At 39.8% G+C, this 23234-nt stretch overlaps 1 protein-coding gene, 1 long non-coding RNA gene and 1 pseudogene across 2 annotated transcripts; all 3 read right to left on the bottom strand.

Moving 5' to 3' along the window:
• Positions 1-4318: 4318 nt before the first annotated feature.
• On the bottom strand, positions 4319-9873 carry LOC140940097 (myocilin-like; annotated as a pseudogene).
• Positions 9874-13977: 4104 nt separating this feature from the next.
• Positions 13978-15270, bottom strand: LOC140922307 (uncharacterized). The gene is made up of 2 exons (XR_012164089.1): positions 15029-15270; positions 13978-14743 (listed from the first exon to the last, which is right to left on the bottom strand). It is a non-coding gene; the product is annotated as an uncharacterized lncRNA (long non-coding RNA).
• A 2332-nt stretch (positions 15271-17602) lies between these two features.
• On the bottom strand, positions 17603-22443 carry LOC140932455 (olfactomedin-like protein 2A). The gene is made up of 5 exons (XM_073382067.1): positions 22378-22443; positions 22238-22310; positions 19479-19592; positions 18910-18982; positions 17603-17874 (listed from the first exon to the last, which is right to left on the bottom strand). Exons 2-5 carry the CDS (start codon positions 22283-22285, stop codon positions 17603-17605), a joined length of 507 nt encoding a protein of 168 aa, XP_073238168.1. The 5' UTR covers positions 22286-22310; positions 22378-22443.
• Positions 22444-23234: the final 791 nt, after the last annotated feature.

Raw genomic sequence — 23234 nt, 5'->3', positions numbered from 1 at the left:
CAGGGCTCTCTCCTACCCTGTAGGAAACTTTTTGGCAACTTGTCGTATTTCGAGCAACTTTTTGCATTCTGAGCAATTTCTCTAGGTATCTTCAAATTCTGCGATATCGGAGCAGCTCTTAGTGCAACGTGGCCTTTCTTCCATATTTCACAATGTTTTAGTAGACAATTTATGAATTTCCTGTAAAAAAGAACCCAAATTTTCCTCCCGGGCAGATAATGGGCACAAGATAAAAGTAGCCGGGCTACTAGGTCAGCGGTTTATAGAGAAAATTCAAAATGGTGAAAGAACATTTACACTCCACTGACTTGAGTGTCTAGGATGAAGAAGGTCATTGAACAATTTTATTGGCTCCGTCATTACATTTTTTGGTTTTAATTGAAGACGTTATTTAGCAACGCTGGTTACGCAGCAGAATTGCACTAAAAATGCAGTACATTTTGCATATTTTATCATCAGAACAAAAAAAAGTTTTTGTTTCTTCGAGCAACTTTTGAGCAACTTTTCTTACAAAAAGCAACGGCTTTGATTGTTATCTGAGCACCTTTGGAGTAACCGTTTGAGAAGTTACGGGAAACTTTTTGGAAAATCTCGAACAACTTGTGGAAGGCCTAGTTTCAGCTCAAAGATCTACCTGACAAAGCGCAAAACATCTGCAGATAGAATCTGTGTTCCAATTTTTTGATCCTTGAAAATATTATTTTTGAAATCTACATAAAATCTGCTTCTTGATGGTGGTTTTGTTGTCGTAGTGCAAAGCATTTTTTCACCTACTGCTGTGCGTTTTAAGTTGCAACAGTGAGTTGCGCCGTGTAACGCCATGTTTATTTTATGTTCTATTGCTGTGTACTGTGTAAGCACGTTGCTTTTTTGGCATAAAGATGCCGGTTGTGTTACAAAAGTTTATCGAAAACCCGAACTGTTCATGTGGCGTTGGTTGGTCCAAGGAGCAATGTAGTTTCGCCACACGGGATTGTTGTTGACCGATCGAGCAGACCTTTAGTTACGGGACCGACGTTAAGATTATTGATTATAGGGAAGTTCTAGAAGCTTTTATTTTGAGTAATCAAATAAATAAAACTAGATTGAGAAAGTTTTTTCTAAGAACCTTTTTTCGGAAAATTGCGCAACATATGAAACAAATCTAATGGCTCAGGCAACATAGTTTTTACATACATAAAAATAATTCTTTTGAGTAGCTTGCGGAATACTTCGAGCTACACGTAAACGAATTGGCCAATATTCACGAAATTGCAAGAAAGTTGAAGAACAACCGATTCACTGATAGTTTGTCTAGATTGACACGACATCTATTAGCCTATCTTCGACTATCCCAGTGTAAAAGAAATACACTGCAAGAGGGGATTGTTGTTCTATAGAAACCGAAAAAAAAAAAGATTCTGGAAAACTTATCAAGCATGATATACTTTAATAAATCCGTTGATTTTGTTCCTCGTTGTAAATACTTAAATGTTTTCAAAAGCCTCTCGCCTATTAGTCTTTTTATACGCATTTTGATTAACAATTCATTATTACTGGGTAACTAGTTCTGTATTAAGTATTAACCACATTTGAGCCAATTTTGGTATCCAAAATTGATGAAACTATACCGTCACACACTTAACATGCCGTTTCCAAGATGACTTCCATTATTTTTTAAAGTTCTTTACACATCCCATAGTGTGACTGTTCCTTTAGCGTGATCCGGCGCCTAGTTATACCGACCCTCAGTTTTCTTTCCAAGTAACCAAACCGAACGACTCATTATTAACAATCAACGAGTGATGGGAGACGAATAAAAAAAAACTCGTTAATTTATTTTAACACATGAATGGAAAAAAATTGAACAGGAAATTACTAGTGTGGCAGCGTCCTCACACCACAAATGACCATATGAAAATCTTGATTAAGGAAAGTTCTTTTGCTTCCAGTACTAGAGAGGGTCGAAAGGCGTTAGCGAAACGCATTTATTCGAGCGAACGCGGATGACAGGGGTGAAGAGGAGAGATGACTACTATCGAGTTCTATTGCCGGGACTAAACCATTAGCTATCAACATTAAATCACTTTCTTTAACAAGATACAAGGAAGTAGAGGGTATTTGTAGAAGGGCCAGGGGATATATAAGATAACAAAGACGATACGTGTAAATTCACGCTTTTGTAGCAAAACTCGGTAACAGATGTTTCTGTTAGTTTCCGTCCGCCATGTTGGAGCTCATCCGGATGAGCTCTATGAGCTCCAGCATAGCGTCTCCATACAAAGCTCTATAAATTTGGGTAAAACATTTCCTCGGATATCTCATATAAGAATTAATCCTTCGACCCAAATCTTGGCGAGGGTCTTTGTATATTTACCTCCTTTCATATCCAACATTCTGGACTTTATCTGTCGAATGGTTTTGATTTTGATTTTGATCTATTTTGGATGGCGTGACACTGAAAACCAGCAATAAGATCTCGCTATGCAAAGTATGTTTCTTGCGTGATCGTAAGCCTAGTCCTTTTGGGCCTTTTTACAGACCGAATGACGCATTTCCCTACCCTTTCATATACTTCAGCTAGGGAAATCTCTTCCCCATTTTTATACCTGAGGCTTAAAAAAGCTACCCCTTTCGAAAAAAAATTACCGCAAACATTTTTCCCGCAAAAATTACTCAAGAGTAAATAGATAAATATTCTCTTAACTCCAACTTAAATTCGCTACACAAAAACACATAACTAAGAAATCGTGTCGGTTCAATTACAACTTGCCTCTTTCATTCAGAAACAAAACGGTATACAATGAATTACTGGTTTTACACAAGGTTCCCATTATATTACCTGTAGTACTATTTGAAAATATGTACCGTATTTCTATTGCATCCTGATTGCACGTACTTAACAAGAACGAAAATATTATCAATGCTGGCTACTGGTTCCCTGCTAGTAGAGGTCTCTCATTTTTCCTCTCATCTTTGCCTCGTTGTGAGAGACCTCTGCTAGCAGGGAAGGTACTGGGTACTTTTTGAAAATCGCAAAAAATTAATTCTCAGCGAGAAAAACCAATGTGTCCTAATCGCAAAAATTAGTTTCCCCGAAACAGAAAAAATCACCAATCCGCAAAATAAACTCCCGCAAAATTTTCGTGCCACACGGTATACCCACCTAGCTTGCTTTGTATGGGCCACCAGTAACATTGGAATTATCAATCATCTATTTATAGTCTCAGTTCAAACAGTTCAATGAGACCCGTGGGTTGGAGTGGTGTCCGGGATGGGAATGGGTTTAGCCGGGTTACTTCTTCCTTTCATACACTGTCAGCTGTCTGTTGTGGTTAACTTCTCGTTTCCATACAATACATTGTTTCTATCTAGTCTAGGCTTTATGGCAGCCCAGTATAAGCCCAGTATACACCTTCTGGTGTCCAGTTCTTTTAAAGACAATGTACCCCGCTCGGGCTACATTACAGCCATTACAGCACGCGATCAAAGCATGGTGGAAAGTGGCGTGATAGAAAAAAAACACTGCCAGTTTTCGTTTTCGTGAATAAACACAACAACACAAACACGAAGCCTCAAGCTAAAAAGCAACGATTTTTAAAGTTATCCCAGAGGTTCCCAGAAGAAAAACGGAAGCTAGTGGAGGAAAAAGATGCAGATAATATAAGGAAAGTACTTTGTAAATCATTCTTTGAGCGGTTTTGAGAATTAAATTTGTGTTGTTATAAGTACCGAGTCGACTGTTTTGGTTCGCTCAGGTTATTCTTTTGTTGCTATTAAAGTGAAAGTCTAGAAATGTAACAAAACACTTAACATCAGATCCCTCGGGAAACCAGTTAGTTTTGTTTTCCCTCGAGTCCTGATGAAACTAACTGTTTCCCTCGGGATCTGACGTTAAGTGTATAATATCCCCGTCAATCAGTGGAGTCCCTACCCGCCTCCCCCCAAACTGAATGGGTTCATTTTATCAAAGCTTTCATATGCAGTATATGGATCTGCAGTTGTTGCATTAGGAGCCAACAAGATGTTTATTTGCCGTATACTTTGTCAAGTGGCAACGTAACGGAGTTGATTTTGTTTTTTTTCTTCTCTTTTCTTGAAACATTGTCTATGATAAGCGTGTTAATCTCTAGAGTTTTCCTGTAATACACCACGAGCTACACAAGCATAACGAATAAACAAGTACATAAGGTCCCCTGAAAGTCCTGAAATCCTCGCCAGTCGTTTCTTGCATCGTCGTTTCTAAAGAAAACAACAACAGGCAACAAGCAAGATGTTCTTTTCAACCAAAAGTTTATTTCATTAATCGTCTAACCGCTACAGCAGTTAAATGAAAGCGGCCCTTATTGCAAATTTATTCAAGCCCATCACCAGCTGATGAAATAATTAACCTAGTCAGTGTTTCTCAAAAGTGATGGGATAAGTGACCAAACGCCTGTTGTCCCAGGCGTACAGCACTCTTTCTCTGGGGTTGTAGTCCACCATGGAGTTATAGCCGAACTGATTGGTGAACTGAATGTTGGGGTTCCACTGTTGTCCAGTCTTAGTATCGTAAGCAAAGTTGATTGTCGTGGACTTTGAGTTATAGCTGTCGATACAGTAGATCACTCCACAGGACACAAACGCATTTCCCATGGAGCGCATTGGTTCTGTAAATGAATAGAAAATTGTGGTGCATAGCGTTGAAATTTTACAGAGTAGACAGAGTAGATACAGGTCATTTAAAACTTAAACAAAGAGAGTTACGGATAAAAGTAAATGATAACCACAGTCACGCAATAAATGCATTTCCCGTGTTTTTTTTTTTTTATCTTTTCTATAAAAAGAAGAGAACATGCCCAAACCCTGAAACATAAGACAAGGGGTACGATAAAGTTCATTATTTTAAAGAGAAAGGAATAAGTTCTTTTGTCTCTTGTTAATAACGCAACCTTAACACGGTTACTAACCTATTTTTTAAAAAAATAGAAGGATTATAATAAAGAAAGTTCAACGCGTTCTTTTAATAAAGAAAAAAAGCAATTAAAATAAATTTACCTACCTGTAGACAGAGCGTAAGTGTGGGTTACTGCATTTTTAGACACATCAATTTTATATGCGTACAGTCGGTAGCTGTTGCCCGTATCCCCCCACAGTGCCCACAGTCCCTGTTCATCAACTGCCAGGTCTACCGCACAGTAGCCTCCACACCACTGGTAGCCGTTCTTTCGCGGTGACAAACCACTTAAGGATATCTGGGCATCAACTCTCTCAGTATGGAGATTGTACTTGACGATGTAGGATGAACTTTCTCTGTCAGTCAATTGACAAGACAAGAATGTTTTGCGCACAGTGTATTTTTCCTTTATTTTTAATTATCAGTCATACACGACTCTTCCTCAATGTAGTGATAAGTAGTTCACAGCATTGCTTATGGTGGTGTACACTTGTATTGCGTACGTTTCTTATGATTACTCTTAATCCAGAATTTTGGGGTTCAAAATTCGTTTTTCTATTTCTTTCCACAACAACTAAATAAGGTAACTTTCTTAACGTAAAAGTTTACACTCGTTAGCCGTGATAAGAGACATAAGAAACTGTATTTCTTAACTTATTCTTCTGAATTTTGGTCTGTAAGGAATTATGATGTATCACTCTTACCTGTTGTAGTAGAGGTATGGTCCATACACTACTGCACCTGTTCCATCATAGTTTTAAGGCAGTTTGTAGGTCTTTCGGGTTATTCCTGCTTTGAACGTGTCCATCTTTTGAAATTCCTCAAGCACATTTGTTGAACCATAGGACTTCATGACGAATAAGGTCTCGGCACCCATGATACCGAGCGGGTCTTTCATCCAGGCGCCCTGAGTATAATAACGAGCATTGTGCGTCACAGGCTTTCCAACCAATTTGATGTTGGTACAGCTATCTGCAATTAAAGAAAATTTCAGTTTAAACTTACTGTTATGGTGACAGCAACACTGAGGCATAGAATCGTCAACCACCATAAGAAAGATGTCCGTGAGTCATTTTTTGTTGGTATAAGCACACTTTAGCTCACTCATTGCTTGCGGTGTAGTTTTTGGCTTCTTTCGTTTTTTTCTCGTATATTCTTGCATTATTATTTTTCTCACCTTTTCTTTTTCGTTTTTGCACTTACACGTTCAGCCTTATCTATTCTTATCCTATTTACTGATTATTTTCTACGTTGTAAAGAAATTGTATGTGCTTAGTTAAATTGTCTTGCCGATGTCAGTATTTTATTTATTAATTAGATAGCATATTTTTAAAGGTGATCCTATTCATAATTGGCTTCCTTGGGTTCCCTCGCCTCATCGTTTTCTTAATTTTATGTATATATTTAACTATTGTATCAGTGGCAAAATGATAATAAAATAATAAATCAATTCTTTATAGTACGAGATCACACAATTGATTGCACGTGCAAAGGGATAAAAAATATTTAAAAAGTTAAGTACTCTTTTAAAACGCAAAGTGGTACTTCTGTGAATTTAAATCAAAGCTCTTCCTAACTCTCACTCGCCTAAGTACACGTATACTTCATCCTGTTTAGTAACAATGTCTTGAGTGATATTATGACTGTTTTTAGGTGATTCTGGGCATCGCGGCATCGCCTGATATAAGATGTTGTAAAGAGTCACTCACAACGTTTGTTATGTTCTCGAAATATCAAGGCTGTATGCACAGTAAGAACGGGCCTCCATTTGAAACTCTCAACTACACTTCCCCGGGGGGAGGGGACTCCCCATATGAAAGGGGTGGGGATGCTCGTCGTCTCGCTTAGGGGTATAAATTTCGGATTTCGGTCTCTCTTAGGGTGTTCTGGGCAAAACGTTATCATATTTAGCCGTGAAGGTCTTGTTTAGAGTTGCACGCGAAAAAGTATAAAAATATATATATTGACTGTGTTTTAACATGGTCTCTTTTAGGGGTCAAAAAAAGCTTGGGCCCCGCGCAGATCGGTCTCCTTTAGGGGTTTAATTCAAAATTTCCGACGAGCATCCCCACCCCTTTCATATGCGGTGTCCCCCCCCGGTACAGTTCCCCTTAAGTCTTCAAACAACCTACTTTTGAAATTTTAGTGTTTTATGTACAGTGAAGTGATAGTGATCTTAGCGGTCCACCTTTTTATTAAAATGGTTTTATAATAAAACCGATTTTAAACGCCCGTTCGGCGTGTCTGATGAACAGAAGGACACTAAGATGTAGTCATTGAACACCTCCGGCTTTACTGACAAAGTTAACATCAACTGTTTGATCTCGCTACCATTTGCAGTTCCTAGACTTGGTAATTGGGACCGTCACAATTCGCGCATGATGTGTCTCATAGAATTCTTTTTGCGTGGTTGATAACCAGTACTAACGCTAGTGGTGATGAAAAACCTTGTTTGGATGACGAACGAAAGAAAAGCAAACCTTTCTGAAGAATATAAACACTCTCCTTGGCTTTGTCCAGATCATGCTGCTCATTGATGATCATCTTCAGCAACTGAAAATGTGAAACGGATGAACGGATCATTAAGACAGCTGTCATTTAGAATTAACCATAGATGAGTATATTCCCAAATGCCCTCAACATAAAAAAATAAACAACTTATTATCAACATTTAAAAAAAATACTTCGAAAAGGTGAAACGGCCTGCATGGCTGTAGCGCGAGAGACATGAAATGTTATTACCGTGCTGAAAAGTCAGTAAGGAGGCCTAGGTAGGGTACCACCGCGGTCAAACGTCTAAAACGTTATTTTTGTTTTTTATTGCTGGGATTTCATTTACCAGTTAGAGAAAAATGGGCAAAGATGTATAAATCAGTTAGTCAACATAACTATCTTTCCATTTTTCTCAAAATTTTGAGCTTTTTTCGCTGAAAACGCTTCGCGCTAAAAGAGAATCATGTTTGAAAATGGCGCCGATAATAACGTCAGCATCGGTTTTCAATCACTTAGAACTTTTTTAGTAAACTTTTAAAAAGTTTAGTAAACTAACAGGATGTTGGTAATACCCTAAACTTTCGATAGTGAAAGTAGCAACCTTAACTTTGAAGTATTTCGCTTAACTTTTCCAAATTTCACTCGTTTGACCCCTGTGAAAGGTAGGGTAAATTCGGATAAGTGATAATAAGGCCTGGAAACTTAAGGGAATAAGGTAGATGCCGTTGAGAAGGCGACAAATAACAGTTGAGTTTAATTGAAACTGCAACGGCAAATATGACTTTGCCTCCAAAAAAACTATGCGCAAAACGTGACACAAACTTTCCCCCAACCCCCTCCCTACAACGTAAAGAGGCTCTTCACTGTAATAAATAAACTTTAACTACAGTATATGAAGAAGAAAGAAATAAGTGTTACAGCTCATAACACCACTAACAGTAGTACTCGAAGTGCTATGTAAATTTAATATTTAAAAATAATTTACGACTTACATGTTTCTTTGCCAGCTCAAGAGCAAGGTCTTTTATTGATAACTTCGTCGAATGAGGATGATGAGAAGATCGCTTGCTCCGTGGTTTTACCGAGGAACTTCCGAGACCGTTGTCCTGCAAATTCATTAGAGGTATTATCAGAAGAGAGATACAAGAAAGTAGAGGGGATATGTAAAAAGCCATAGGAATATATAAGAGTGCAAGGACCATACAAGGGAGTAGAGGGTGTAGGTAGAAAAGAAAGGGGATAAATGGGAGGACAAAGACGATACAAGGGAGTAGAAGGGATATGTAGAAGGGCACGGGGATACATGGGAGAACAAAGACGATACAAGGGAGTAGAGGGGATATGTAGAAGGGCACGGGGATACATGGGAGAACAAAGACGATACAAGGGAGTAGAAGGGATATGTAGAAGGGCACGGGGATACATGGGAGAACAAAGACGATACAAGGGAGTAGAAGGGATATGTAGAAGGGCACGGGGATACATGGGAGAACAAAGACGATACAAGGGAGTAGAAGGGATATGTAGAAGGGCACGGGGATATATGGGAGAACAAAGACGATACAAGGGAGTAGAGGGGATATGTAGAAGGGCACGGGGATACATGGGAGAACAAAGACGATACAAGGGAGTAGAGGGAATATGTAGAAGGATACGGGGCTAATTCATATTGAGTAGAAGGAGAATATAAGTGAGAAGACTGCATGAAGATGGGAGTGGGAATACACGGGAGTAATTGACAAGGTTCCTCGAAGGATGGTTAAGTTGGTTTAATTCAAGAATAAGACAAATTTTATAACTAGGCCTTTCGTCTACGAAAAAGTAATGGGAGCATAAAACATCAAGTATTGTTGTGCTATCACTCTGAGATCTAGTAAGGACAACACAACATGAACTTAAGTATTCTAAGTAAAAAGCAATCGCGGAGTAAAATTTTAATCCTGGATTTGCGCTCATCGGCCGTTTCAGAAACCAGGCCCCAGTAGGAAGAATAGTAGAACAAGGATATATACATGAGGAACATGGACTACATAGGGGATACAGGGAAGTTTTGGAGGGAAAACAAGGAGAAACCTGGTGCTAGGGAGGGACAGGAGGGTACAGGCGATGTAGGGTATAAAAGGGGGACAATAAGACAATTGCATGATGGCATCATTTGTTAACAGTTAGCAGAGTTCTTCAGCTTTGTTGTTATCATTGTAAAATTAGGGTTATTGATTCTTATAACAATCAGTGGGCTTGACAAATTTAAATAGAAAAGCAAAAGCGAAATGAATTCTGGAAGTTGTAGTCAAATGATGTCATCGTGAAAATAGCCTATCAGGAAACTGACAAGGGGATAATAACCTCACATAACTCAGCAGTAAACTTACCAGTAAAAGGACAAGCAAGAGGAAAAACAGTGAACACGATCGAAACATCTTCAGAGAAAATCACTCTGAATCTGCAAAGGAAAAATAATTAGTTTCGAAGGACAATGTGAAGTCTAAGACTTAAGGCTTATTTTCTTACCAATTTCTTCCAAAGCTTCTCTTCCCTATCAGGGTCTATCAGCAAATTTTCTTGATCCCCCTCACTTGAGGCACACTTGCTAAGTGAATGATTTTCTTGGCTGAGTTAACCTTTTTATTGCCTTCAGTTGTTTGTTTTGTCCACCACCATTCATTGTTTAAAAATGTGAATTTTTTATTGTTCTAGTTTAGACTGATTAACGCTATTTAGGCATTAACGAAACGCACTTATTCGCGCGAAACTTGAGATCGCAACGCGGTAAAGTCGGTGCTGGAGAGATGGACGCAACCTGCGTAGCTGGTGGTATTAGTGGGGGAGTTACTTTTAGGCGTGGGAGCAAGTCAAATTGGGATTTTCGCCGCTCACTTCGCCGCAGAATCAAGAATCCCGCCAGTTACGCAGGCTGGACGCGTCACGTTCTGATCAACTTGGGCATGAAGTTAAAACTTAACAATTAGACCGATTATTTACGCTGTCTGAGAGAATTTACAACTGATGATGCCGACTCAAAATTTTCGATCACGCGTGTCATACCAGTTTCGTAAAGTAAAGGAATTATACATAGGACATTTAGGCCATTGAAGAGAGCTGTTATTTTCTCATAATTTTTGAATACTAAAAAGTTGTTTTGAACACGCATATCGACAAAAGGACTTCTTGATTTTGACATTTTGCGTCCTCAGTATAATTCGTCAGTAGCGACTGGGGGAGATATTATTATTATTATTTTTGACAGTAATTTATATTGTATTTATGTTTAGATCAGTTAGAAAATTGGTCTCTCTGTCCATGACAGATAAGCATAAAAATAAGAGTTTATGCAAATAGTTTTCCACCAAAGTTCAAAGCATCCCCAACGTATTTAATTATTTATCTTTGACCTTGTTTGGCCAATTTTTGTGTTCTGAGTGTGCTTAATTTTTTCCTATACGAAACTTTTGAATTTTACATTTTAAACAAACAAGTTCATCGATTAATAGTAAAAGCAGACGTTTGCCGAAATTTGTTTTGATTAGCTACTAAAGCGAGGTCATAGCAGAGGGCTCCTTTAAAGACACCCTCCTCCGTTTTCAGTAATTTTCAATTACTTATATTGCATGAATTACCACTGCGACGATCATATCTTCCTTAAAAGTGCCGTAATTTTTTTCGGGTTAACTTGCAATTGCTTGAATTACAATTACCATTGCGACGATCATATCCTCATTTTATAAAAAGGAAGTTTTAGCGGTTCATATGTAGCCCCCAACGTCGATCTCGGTGATTCACTTTACCATGCATTTACAGTAAAATAACGATATAGATAGAAGAATCTGTAGCTCAGTGTGCCCAGTGTATTGTCAGGGCGTTTTCTTTGGAGTGCGCATTATGACGTTCTGCTCGTATAACGCCATGTTGAATCATAAAAAATAGACGGGAGTTGGCCCCCACTTACTCCATCTTCTGTTTTCGCCCTAAGCGATGTATTCCAAGGGATGCTGCTCTCCCCAGTTGCAATCTTTCTCAGCAACAAAATCAAATTCAAGATGGCAGCCACGGCATTACGAACATAGGCAATATAAAGATAGCAAGCAGCTTTCGCCCGCTCCCAAAAATACAGCTGCATTGCAAGCTATCTGACAAATAAATCAGTCTCCCGAATAAAGGCCCGCTTCTTTTCGTTTGGCGCTGTGGCGTGGATGTCAGCTTCAAGGTCCAGTATTTTTTGAAGTTATCCGCTGACAATTTACTCGTTTTCAAATGATCGCAGGCTAACGTTTACTTTTTCTTGAAAGTTGTTTACTCTGACAGCTGAAGCTGACAGAGTTTTGAGTCAACTTGTGATGTTTTTAAGTGTCTTCTTCCACTGGATGTAAAAAACCTCTGTTTGACTTCGACGTACTTTCAGTACAACGGCAAACACTACAAATAGTTACATGGTACAGCTATGGGCTCTCCAGTTTCTGTTGTTGTAGCAGAAATTGTCATGCAAAGCATCGAGGAACAAGCCCTACCTACCTACAGGCGAACGGTACCTCTTTGGTTACGTTACGTTGACGACACATTCACCGCCGTACACAAACACGGAATCGACGATTTTCACGAACACCTTAACAGACAGAACGCGGACATACAGTTCACCAAGGAGATCGAAGAAAATGGTAAGAGACGTTTTCTAGACTGCTTGGTCACTCACGACAACAATAAACTAAAAACGACTATTTACAGAAAACCGACACATACCGACCGATTACTAGACCAGTCTTCGTACAACCCGACCTCTCACAAGGCTACTACTATCCGGACTCTGACGAGACGAGCGCAACTAGTTTGCCACTCAGCTGACAGCTACAAGACGAGACTGATTATCTTAACAACGTTTTTTGTAAGAACAATTACAACACGGACTTTGTTAGACGGAACCGCTCACAGTAACACCGATTCCAACTCTCAGACCAACTCTGGCCCTGTTACGACAGCGACTATACCGTACATCAGAGGCACCTCTGAAACTATTGCACATATATTACAACCTTACAATATACGTGTTGCGCACAAACCGATAACCACTTTACGGCGACTGCTTACTAATGTCAAGGACAAAGACAAACCGGAGGACAGACAGGGAGCAGTATACAAGATCAAATGCTGCGACTGCCAGGCTTCTTACATTTGTGAAACTGGCAGAAACCTAAGCACGCGACTGACCGAACACAAACGCGCGACGAGGAATGGTGACGTCAACAATCACATTGCTGAGCACCATTTAAAGACGAAACATCAAATTGACTGGGACTCTGCGACATATATAACGTATTTTACAGACTACTATCAACGTCTTACTTTAGAAAGCTGGTTTACTAACTTAGAATAAACGCCACTGAATTCGAACTGAATCGTAGCCAACAGTTACCAGCGCCGTACAAACGACTTATTGACGAGATCAAGCAAAACTAACTACGAGAGAACAACTGGAGAACTGACAATTTGACTAACAATAAACGACTGTTTAACTGTGACAATAGACGGATCGAAACGCACCAATCACTGATTACGAGTCTTCATGGCCAATAACATCACGGCTTAAGTGACAGACGACCAATAACATCGCGACATAATTGACCAATCAGATCAATAACCAGAGTATAATACCATCAACTGACGTGATACAACTCACTTTGACTCTGAAGATGACTACCGCACAGGTTGTCGAAACGTCAGTCACTGTCAACAACAACAGTCCTATTCAGGAATACGTTCAGCCGGACGATCAAACTCAACCTTTGAAATAACTCCAGGGTTCAAACCTTTCACAATAACAATAGAGTACTAAAGTGTGACGTCACAAAAATGAAATTTCTGAAATTATGGGATTTGTCAGGGTCCAAGAGGCCTACTTGCCAAAAATGAGCATTTCGGGGGAAATTGTCTCTGAGATCGTAGCCCAGTTATGCTTAGAAAACTCCATAAAAACCCTTCTAATTTTTTTGGGACGACTCCCCCCCGAAAAAAAAATTAGAAGGGTTTGTATGGAGTTTTCTAAGTATAACCGGCTAACATCTCAGAGACAATTTGCCCGGAAATGCTCATTTTTGGTAAGTAGACCTCTTGGACATTGTTCTTTCAGAATATCCTGACAATCCCATAATTTCAGAAATTTCATTATTATGACGTCATCACTTTAGTACTGTGGTATTTGATTTAAACATTGGCATTTACATTACATTTGCAGTGATAAGGCATATATGTCTCCAAAGAGGTTCTGAATGTTGTGCATAATTTTTTCATAGGTTTTAGCAAATAAGAACCTGTTCCAAAATTTAGCTTAAACAGGTTTTTAAAATCCAGGTTAACGTTCTTAGTCGCGGAGTTTTACTGTAATGTAAACGCCAGCTCCTTACTTGATTTGGAAGAAAAGTCCCATTTCTCGTTTTCGTGTGGGGTGAAAGTTGACCACCGTAAAATCGAAAAATTTCTGGTGCTAGTCTGGCTAGTGTTGGCCTGTATTTAGTAACTGAAAATACTTTACAAAACTGTCAGTGCATTAAAAACAAAAAAGCAACACGCGATTAAAAAGATGTTCAAGTTCTTTTTAACCACTTTTATTTAATTAATCATCTCAGCGCTACAGCAGTTTATATTAATGACAAAACGGGGCTAGATCACCATTTATCGGTTCAGATGACACTTCTTCAATAAGCCTTAGACCGTTGACCGAATAGATTGCCAACAAAAGAAAAAAGACAACAATTTCAGTGGAGGTCGGCCTCTAAACTGGTCTCTGCTAGAAATTTAGCTTTTGACATTATTCGGTGACAACTCTTCAATTTTGGCCTTTAAATTTTTAGTGTCTAAACGTTTGCACCATTAAGAGGTTTTATTAAATCATGGCGTAATTTATTACTTAGAAACAATATTAGCAGTAGTTGGTTTATTCAGTGCCATTGCATTTGTTTGTTTCTTGAGTCAATAGTAAAACTCGCTCGCTTCCTGTGAGCTGCCCCGTTTTCTCATCGTCTTTACATTAATACCAAAGCGTCCCTAATTAGCCTTTTTTTCAAGCCCATCACCAGCTGATCAGGTAATCAACCTAACGTTCCTCAAACGAGATTGGATAAGTAACCAAACGCCTGTTGTCCCAGGCGTAGAGCACTTTTTCTCTAGGGTTGTAGGCCACCATGGAGTTGTAGCCGAACTGATTGGTGAACTGAATGTTGGGGTTCCATTGTTTTCCAGTCTTGGTGTCGTAAGCAAAGTTGATGGTCGTGGACTTTGAATTATAGCTGTCGATACAGTAAATCACTCCACAAGCCACAAAAGCATTTCCCATTGAGCTCATAACTTCTGCAAAATAACATTAAATGGAAACTCGGAGTAAGATAATTAAACTATATGCCCACTTACAGTCATTCAATTGAGTAACAAAGACTTCCGAAATTAAAAGATATTCAGTTTTAAAACAAAGGATGCGCATTTGGAGAAGGAAGGGATGATGTTGACCGTTTACTAACTGGCAGGTTATAACTATGGTTTCTAGTTTATTAATGAATCTAACAAGTTCCAGAAGCCCCGTTACTATTTCATGGCATTTGTATTTAGCTCAAGGACCTCTTAAGGCGTATGTAGTACCTGTATTTAAGTGCCAAGCGTGGGTTAAGGTCCCTGTGTATACATCTATCAATCGCACTCTCAGTTTGTAGCTGTGACTACTGTAGCCCCATAAGGCCCATAATCCGTGTTCGTCAGCTGCCAGATCAACTTGAGTGTAGCCACCCCACTGGTAAGAGGTCTTCCTCGCTGAACCAGCTAAGCCTATCTGTTTTTCCTCACGCTCAGTCTTCAGATTGTACTTGACGACGTTGTTCGTACCCGCTCTGCCATAACAAAACAACAACAACACTATCTGTTATTATATAATACATTTAACTCACTATCTCTTTTCCGATTGGCCGAAAGCGTACAGTGAACTTTGGAAATCAGCACCTGGGAAATCATCTAGTTGCAGATTATACAATAATCATGTCAAGGACACTCAAGGTCACGGGTAATCATCTCATGTATGACCGCGGTGCATGATTTCTAAGGGTAATCATGTCAAGTTCGCGCGCGTGTTTTCCTTCCGTTAGTGAAGAAGCAAAAACATGACTTCCAGGTTTGCTTTGTTCCATCTACTGTCGTTACCATTTTTTTTTTCGTTCAATGTATAATAAAACAATTATTAGATTCGGTTTTTGTGATATCTAGAATAGTCAAGGTCTTGGTAAGGGTTATAATCCAGGGGCACCCAACGGGAAATGTTGAGAAAAAGACCTAAAAACAACAACAAAGCGTGAATAAGGTTTTCTGAGACTATTTTAAGCATTTTGGGAGATTGCTGGAAAAAAATTATCTGTTCCTCACTCCCAGCAAGACTGATGGAAGAGTTCCCAGCCAGCAACCTTACAACCTGCAACCTGACTTACTGCACTGTAATTTGCAGGGAGTTATAATAACTCCTCTAGTGGGGCTAATTTAACTCCTTACAGTGGAGTTATTTTTCGTGGAGTTATTTTAACTCCAAAAAGGAGTTTAAAGAACTCTTTTTCAGGAGTAAAAGTGACCCCAGATATTGAGGAGTTAAAATAACCCCAAAAAAGGAGTTATCCTGTACCTAAAATTTTTACTCCACTTTCAGAGTTAAATTAACTCCAAAAAGAGTAAAAACAACCCATGTAAGGAGTACAAGTAACCCCATTTCGGAGTAATTTTAACTCCAGACTGGGAGTAAAAAGAACTCTTTTTCAGGAGTAAAAATGACCCCAAATTCGGAGTTAAATTAGGAGTTAAAATAACCCCAAAAAAGGGGTTATCCTGTACCTAAAATTTTTACTCCATTTTTGGAGTTATAATAACTCCCTAAAAATTACGGTGTGGGAAGTTTCATAGGGCACAATTCAGATCTTGAGTGGTAAGTAACCCATACAAGTAACCCGCAGCAGCTATTCTAGACTTCAAATCCCCTTTGACACCCTGAATTATCTTTTTCCCAGCAACTCTTTCCTTCCAAGGACTATTATTTCTTCCACATCTCCCAGCCAGCAAAAATGTGCCTGAAGAACAGATATTTTGAGGAACAGATCCCTTGGGTGCCCCTGATAATTCTCAGCCTTCGGCTTCCACTATATAACCCCTATCTCGACCTTGATTTTTCTGGACATCACAAAAACCTCATCCAATAATTGTTTAGCATTAGTGCGGTTGGAGAAAGTTTCTGAATGCACTTGAATGATTTCAAGGATATCGTCATGTGAAAGCACTATCGGTTTTTAACAGTGCATGTGTCTCGATACAATCATCTTGGCAAGCTAGCCGATTAGAGACGAGCTAGGCCATGATGTTGATTTCCCTAACTAGCATAGATGATTACTACTTTTATTAGTAAACTGGTATATCATATCATATGAGTGATCCAGGTATGAAACGACACCTTTGATGTTTTGATATGCGACCTGTTCAGTGATGATTACAGTTATAAGAAATAATCCTTTAAGCCCTATTTCCCCGGGGGGGGGGGGGGGGGGGGATCCGTTAATGCAGTTGGAGAGCCGTAGAGCTGTCCCGCAGGTTTCACAGCCCCCATAATCCAAAGCCTCAGCCAGGACATTTTAATAATTCCACAACTTGAAGGCCGCGAAGTGAAAAACCACTGCAGACTTCAGGATCACACACATTTCTTTCATTTTCTTGTTTTTCGATAGCAGACCAGGAAGCTGTCAGCCTATCTGCGGCATTATTATTGCGAATAAATGCTGCAAAAGTGGCCCTTGTTTGTTCTCTTCGCGCCAGTGAGAAGAACCGCCGCCATCTTGGATGTCACAATGCTATGCGCAGTAGAGGGTGCGCAGTGCAAAACAAGGGAATTACCTTAAACCCCTAAAGGAGACCGATCTGGGCGAGGCTCAAGCTTTTTTTGACCCCTGAAAGAGACCATGTTAAAACACAGACAATATAATTTTTTTTTTTCGCGTGCAACCCTAAACGAGTCCTTTACGGCTAAATTTGATGGCGTTTTGCCCAGAACACCCTAAATGAGACCAAAATCCGAAATTTACACCCCTAAGCGAGTCGACGAGCATCCCCACCGCTTTCATATGCGGAGTCCCTCCCCCGGGTATTTTTCCCGTTGGACATACTCGATCAGATTAAGCGAATATAAATAACGTGTTACCTGTTGTAGTAAAGAAAAGATCCATACACCACTCCTCCTGTTCCGTCCCACGTGTAAGGCAGTTTGTACTTCTTACGAGCGATGCCTGCTTTGAAAAAGTCCATGTTTGCAAACTCTTCAAGCTCGTTTCTCCCGGCGTAGCTCGCCATAACGAATATGGTCTCAGCACCCATGATTCCTAGCGGATCTTTCATCCACGCTCCTTGAGTATAGTACCTAGTGTTGTGAGTCACAGGTTTACCAATAGACTTGATGTGAGTGCAGCTATCTGCAAGAAATAGAGACTGTGTGTCTGATGATAACTTCCTAACAGAATATCAAATAGTAAAACGTCAGTCACTAGCTCCCATTTCTGTCTAGTAAGTTTCAATGTCAGGTCTTAGGCCACGATTTTAAATCACCTTGTGGTCTAACTTGGACTATCTTTGTTTGTCATTTTTTATTAGCTTTTATTAGAGTGCCTTTAAACAAGGTCGAAATAAGTGAGCTTCGGCCTGATTCGAAACATTTACATATTTTAGGTACCTATGAAACTCTTAACTACACTTCCGAGGAAGTCATCAAACAACCTACTCTTGAAGAAAGTTGTGTGTTATGTACAGTGAAGTGATCTTAGCGTCCACGTTGACAGACGTTTAAAAAATGGTTTTATAATAAAATTGAGTCTAAACGCAAGTTTGGCGTGGGAACAGAAAAGAGGACACTAAGGTGGTCATTCAAGTTTCCGGCTTTGATGACAAAGTTAACGTCCTAGGCTTAGTAATTGAGACTATTGAGCCCCCGCCGCCCCGGGACTTATTTATTTCATCATTTCAAGCCCATTTGAGGGGGGGGGGGGGGGGGGGGGCGCTTAATAGAGAAGGGGGACCTATTTGATAGGGAGGGGCTTATTTAATAATATTTAGAAACGACGATGGTATCGGTTCTCTATAAAGAACTAGAATACAAAGTGGAAAAGCTCAAGTACAAGACGTTTTAGGTCATGCAGCCGAGGATTAGAATCAAATCCGAACCTTCAGTTGGTAAATAATAAAACCATCCCGGATCAGTCCACACGAAGTTTTACAGCCGTGATTGATTAATACAGTCTATCATTTATTAGTGAAGAATAGTTAAGAGAGGGGTGGAGGGGAGGGGGGCTTATTAACTTTCTTCCCCTGAAAGAGGGGAGGGGGGGGGGGGGGCTCAATAAAGGATTTACGGTATCTCATGGACTTCTTTTTGCGTGCTTAATAACCAGCTAACGTGGTCTAATGGTGATGAAAAAACCTTGTTTGGGCGCCGAAGAAAACGAAAAGCAAACCTTTCTGAAGAATATAAACACTCTCCTTGGCTTTGTCCAGGTCATGCTGCTCATTGATGATCATCTTCAGCAACTGAGAATGTGAAAAGGAAAAAGACAGCTGTCATTTAGAAGTAATAATTCGCCCACATAATATAAACATACAACTTAACTATTACCAATAGAAAACAGATTTCAAAAATTAAAACGGCCTGCCTGGCTGTAGCTGGAGAGGAGTGAAGTTATTACTCAGGATTACTGCGCTGAAAACTGAAGGGGGCCCAGGTAGAGTAAATTCCGGGCAAGCGCCTGGAGACTAGGAAATAAGGCAGATGCTGAGGCAGATGCAGGTGAGATGGCGACAAATAACACTTAAATTGAATTGAAACTGCAAGGGCAAAAAGGGCTCCCCCACCTCCCCCCCCAAAAAAAAAAATTGTACAAAACGTGAAAGTAATTCGTAACTTTAACTTTGTGATCAAAGTCTAAAAAAGAAGTAAGTATTACAGCTCTTAACGTGGTAAGTTAACTATTTCAGTAAAGTAGTACTAACGGGTGCTATCTTATGTTTTTAGAATACTGCTACTTACATGTTTTTTTGCCAGCTCAAGAGCAAGGTCTTTTATTGATAACTTCTTTGAATGACCATGATAGGAAGATCGCTTGCTCCGTGGTTTAACCGAGGAACTTCCGAGAACGTTGTCCTGCAAGTTCGTTAAAGGTATTATCAGAAGAGAGATACAAGGTAGTAGAGGCGAAATGTAAAACACCGTAGGCCATAGTGTATAGATTTAGCCAGGGCTAAAAGCGAAGCACCCAGCAATTTGCCTGAACTTCATCCTAGCGATTACTTCGAGTCGTTTTCACTCCCTCAGTAACGTCGTTACTTCGGGGAGTAATAACGACTCGAAGTAATGGGATGAAATTCAGGCTATTTCATTGCGTGATTGCGACCGAGTTTGATTATAGAATTCAGTACAACCGCGTCAAGTCCTACTGCATGCAGTTGATAGTTTGAACGTTAAACATGAATTACGATCGAAAAAAGTAAAGCATTTCTGTATCATGCAGACATTTCCAAACGATATTTCTCGGTTTGCCACTTGAAAATCGTGTTTTACTTTTTGCATGAATTAAAGAAAAGGTCAAGGAGTCAGTGACGTTGCTGGACGGCATTAACGACCTGTCGATTCAGACGTTACAGAGGGAGTAATAACGACTCGAAGTAATCGGATGAAATTCAGGCTAGTCCGAGGTCAGTTTGAAATCAAAATTATAATTGTGAGGCACATAAACACAACCTATTTCAAATGAATTTTAAAAAATTAAACTTGAGCCTGTGATTATTTGAAAACTAGTAACTTGTCAGCGGATAACTACAAAAAAATACTGGACTTCGATGGGTCGACACCTGAGCCCGCGATACGGTCAGGTGATGCTATTCAGCTTATACCCTGTTTTGACAGCAACAACATTGATGTGCAATATGTGTGTAGTAGAAAGTGTGAGATAGAACATTGGCTTCCCTGTGGTGCGGACGGACGGTCGGAGGCGGTCGGTGTACGGTGACGTGATGACCAAATTTTCTGGGATGGGTAGATTTTCTTAGCTCTGGGGCTTCGCGCGCGTAGAGCTCTGCTATAAGAGTACAGGGACAATACAAGAGTGTATAGGGCATATATAAAGGGCACGGGAATATATGGGAGTACAAAGACGATACAAGGGAGTAGAGGGTATATGTAGAGGTGTACGGGGATATGTGGGAGTATAAAGACGATACAAGGGAGTAGAGGGTATATGTAGAAGGGTACGGAGATATATGGGAGTAAAAGGACCATGCAAGGGAGTAGAGGGTATATGTAGAAGGCACAGGGATATATGGGAGTACAAGGAGGATACAAGGGAGTAGAGGGTATATGTAGAGGTGTACGGGAATATATGGGAGTATAAAGACGATACAAGGAAGTAGAGGGTATATGTAGAAGGGTACGGAGATATATGGTAGTAAAAGGACCATGCAAGGGAGTAGAGGGTATATGTAGAAGGCACAGGGATATATGGGAGTACAAGGAGGATACAAGGGAGTAGAGGGTATATGTAGAGGTGTACGGGAATATATGGGAGTACAAAGACGATACAAGAGAGTAGAGGGTATATAGAGAGGTGTACGGGGATATATGGGAGTATAAAGACGATACAAGGGAGTAGAGGGTATATGTAGAAGGGTACGGAGATATATGGTAGTAAAAGGACCATGCAAGGGAGTAGAGGGTATATGTAGAAGGCACAGGGATATATGGGAGTACAAGGAGGATACAAGGGAGTAGAGGGTATATGTAGAGGTGTACGGGGATATGTGGGAGTATAAAGACGATACAAGGGAGTAGAGGGTATATGTAGAGGTGTACGGGGATATGTGGGAGTATAAAGACGATACAAGGGAGTAGAGGGTATATGTAGAAGGGTACGGAGATATATGGGAGTAAAAGGACCATGCAAGGGAGTAGAGGGTATATGTAGAAGGCACAGGGATGTATGGAAGTACAGGGACGATACAAGGGAGTAGAGGGGATATGTGGGGAGTCTAAAGACGATACAAGGAAGTAGAGGGGATATGGAGAACATTAAGGGGCTAATATATGTGGGAGTAGAAGGAGAATAGAGATGAGAAGACTGTATTCCTATGCCCTGAAGAGGGCATGGGAATACGTGGGAGTATTGGGCACGGTTTCTTGAAGGCTGATTAAGTTTAACCAAAGGATAAGACAAATTTTAAGCCTACGCCTCTTACCCAAAACAAAGTACTGGGAGCATAAAATATATTGTTGAGCCTTTACTTTAAGATCCATTAACAACACAGCATGATAATCGAACTTATAAAAACAGTCGAGGAGTAAAATTTTAATCCTGGATTGGCGAAAATCGTCCTCTCAGGAACCGGGCGCCAGTAGGAAAAATAATAGAACAAGGATATATAGATAAGATAACGAGGGACATAGACTACATGGAGGATACAGGGAAGTTTTGGAGAGAATTAACATGGAGAAACGTGGTTCTAGGGAAGGACAAGGGGGTTACGGGCGATATAGGTAAGTAGAGGAAGCAATAGGACAATTGCACGATGACAGTCATTTGTTACCGGTTCAACGGCAGAGTCCTACACTTTGTTGTTTTCTTTTGCAAATTAGGGCTATTGATTCTTATAACTCTTAGTGGGATTAACAACTTTAAATAGGGAAGCAAAAACGAAATGAATTCTGAAAGCTGTTGTCAAATGACGCCATCGTGAAAATGGCCTATTAGGAACCGGACAAGGGGATAATAACATCACAACTCACGGTAAACTTACCAGTAAAACGCCAAGCAAGATGAAAAATAGTGGGCACAATCGAAACATCCTCGGAGAAAATAAATCTCTGAACCTGCAGAGGAAAAGTAATTAGTTTCAAAGGCAATGTGAACTGGAAGACTTTAGGCTTATTTTCTTACCAGTTTCTTCCAAAGCTTCTCTTCCCTATCAGGGTAGCTAGCAGCAGTGTTTCTTGATCCCTCACTTGAGGCACACACTTGTCAAGTGAATGATTTTCTTGGCTGAGTTAACCTTTTTATTGCCTTCAGTTGTTTATTTTGCTCACCACCATTCATTGTTTAGAGATGCGAACTTTTTCTTGTTCTAGTTTTGACTGATTAACACTTCCGCCGTTGTACTTGTAAAATTAACGTTTGCTCGTCTCATTAAGGTCAATGTTAACCTCATTTCAAAAACAGCAAATAAAACACGTTAGATACGTTCCAAATGAGGAGTATTGGTTATTTGCACATTTTTGTAGTGTTCAAAAATGAAACAGCTACAAATTTAATACTGAATATCGCAAACGCTTCTAGCCACCGAATATAAAAATAATACTTATTTTTGTTTTATAAAAAATTGAAGGTATTAAAGTAAGTGATGAAGAGCCAAAAATTTGACTGTTAAGTGTTATCGAGATACTGGAGTACAAGCGTCCAGGGCCCAGTTGCTCGAAGCATGGTTAGCGTTAACCAGCGTTTAATACCATGACAACGTATTGGTTTTGATACTGCTTAACCAATGGTTAAAGCTAACCATGCTTTGAGCAACTCAGCCCTGACTGATAAAATCACAGAATTGAGTCTTCTTCAAGATCGTTTTAAACACTGCTCCAGATTAGTATGTGTAATCAAATGGTGACGAGTGAAATTAGGGAATAATATCACGCGCGTTTTGTCCAAATCCTAATAATGAGTATAAATCCGGTGTTTAGACGAATTTTGGTCCCAAATTTGTCTGCACTTGATGAGATATGCTGACTAATTTTGGGCCAAAA

Source organism: Porites lutea, chromosome 1, assembly GCF_958299795.1.
Source record: "Porites lutea chromosome 1, jaPorLute2.1, whole genome shotgun sequence".
Classification (NCBI taxonomy): Eukaryota; Metazoa; Cnidaria; class Anthozoa; order Scleractinia; family Poritidae; genus Porites; species Porites lutea.
Note: the sequence above shows the minus strand (reverse complement) of the source record. Positions and strands in the feature narration are given on the sequence as shown.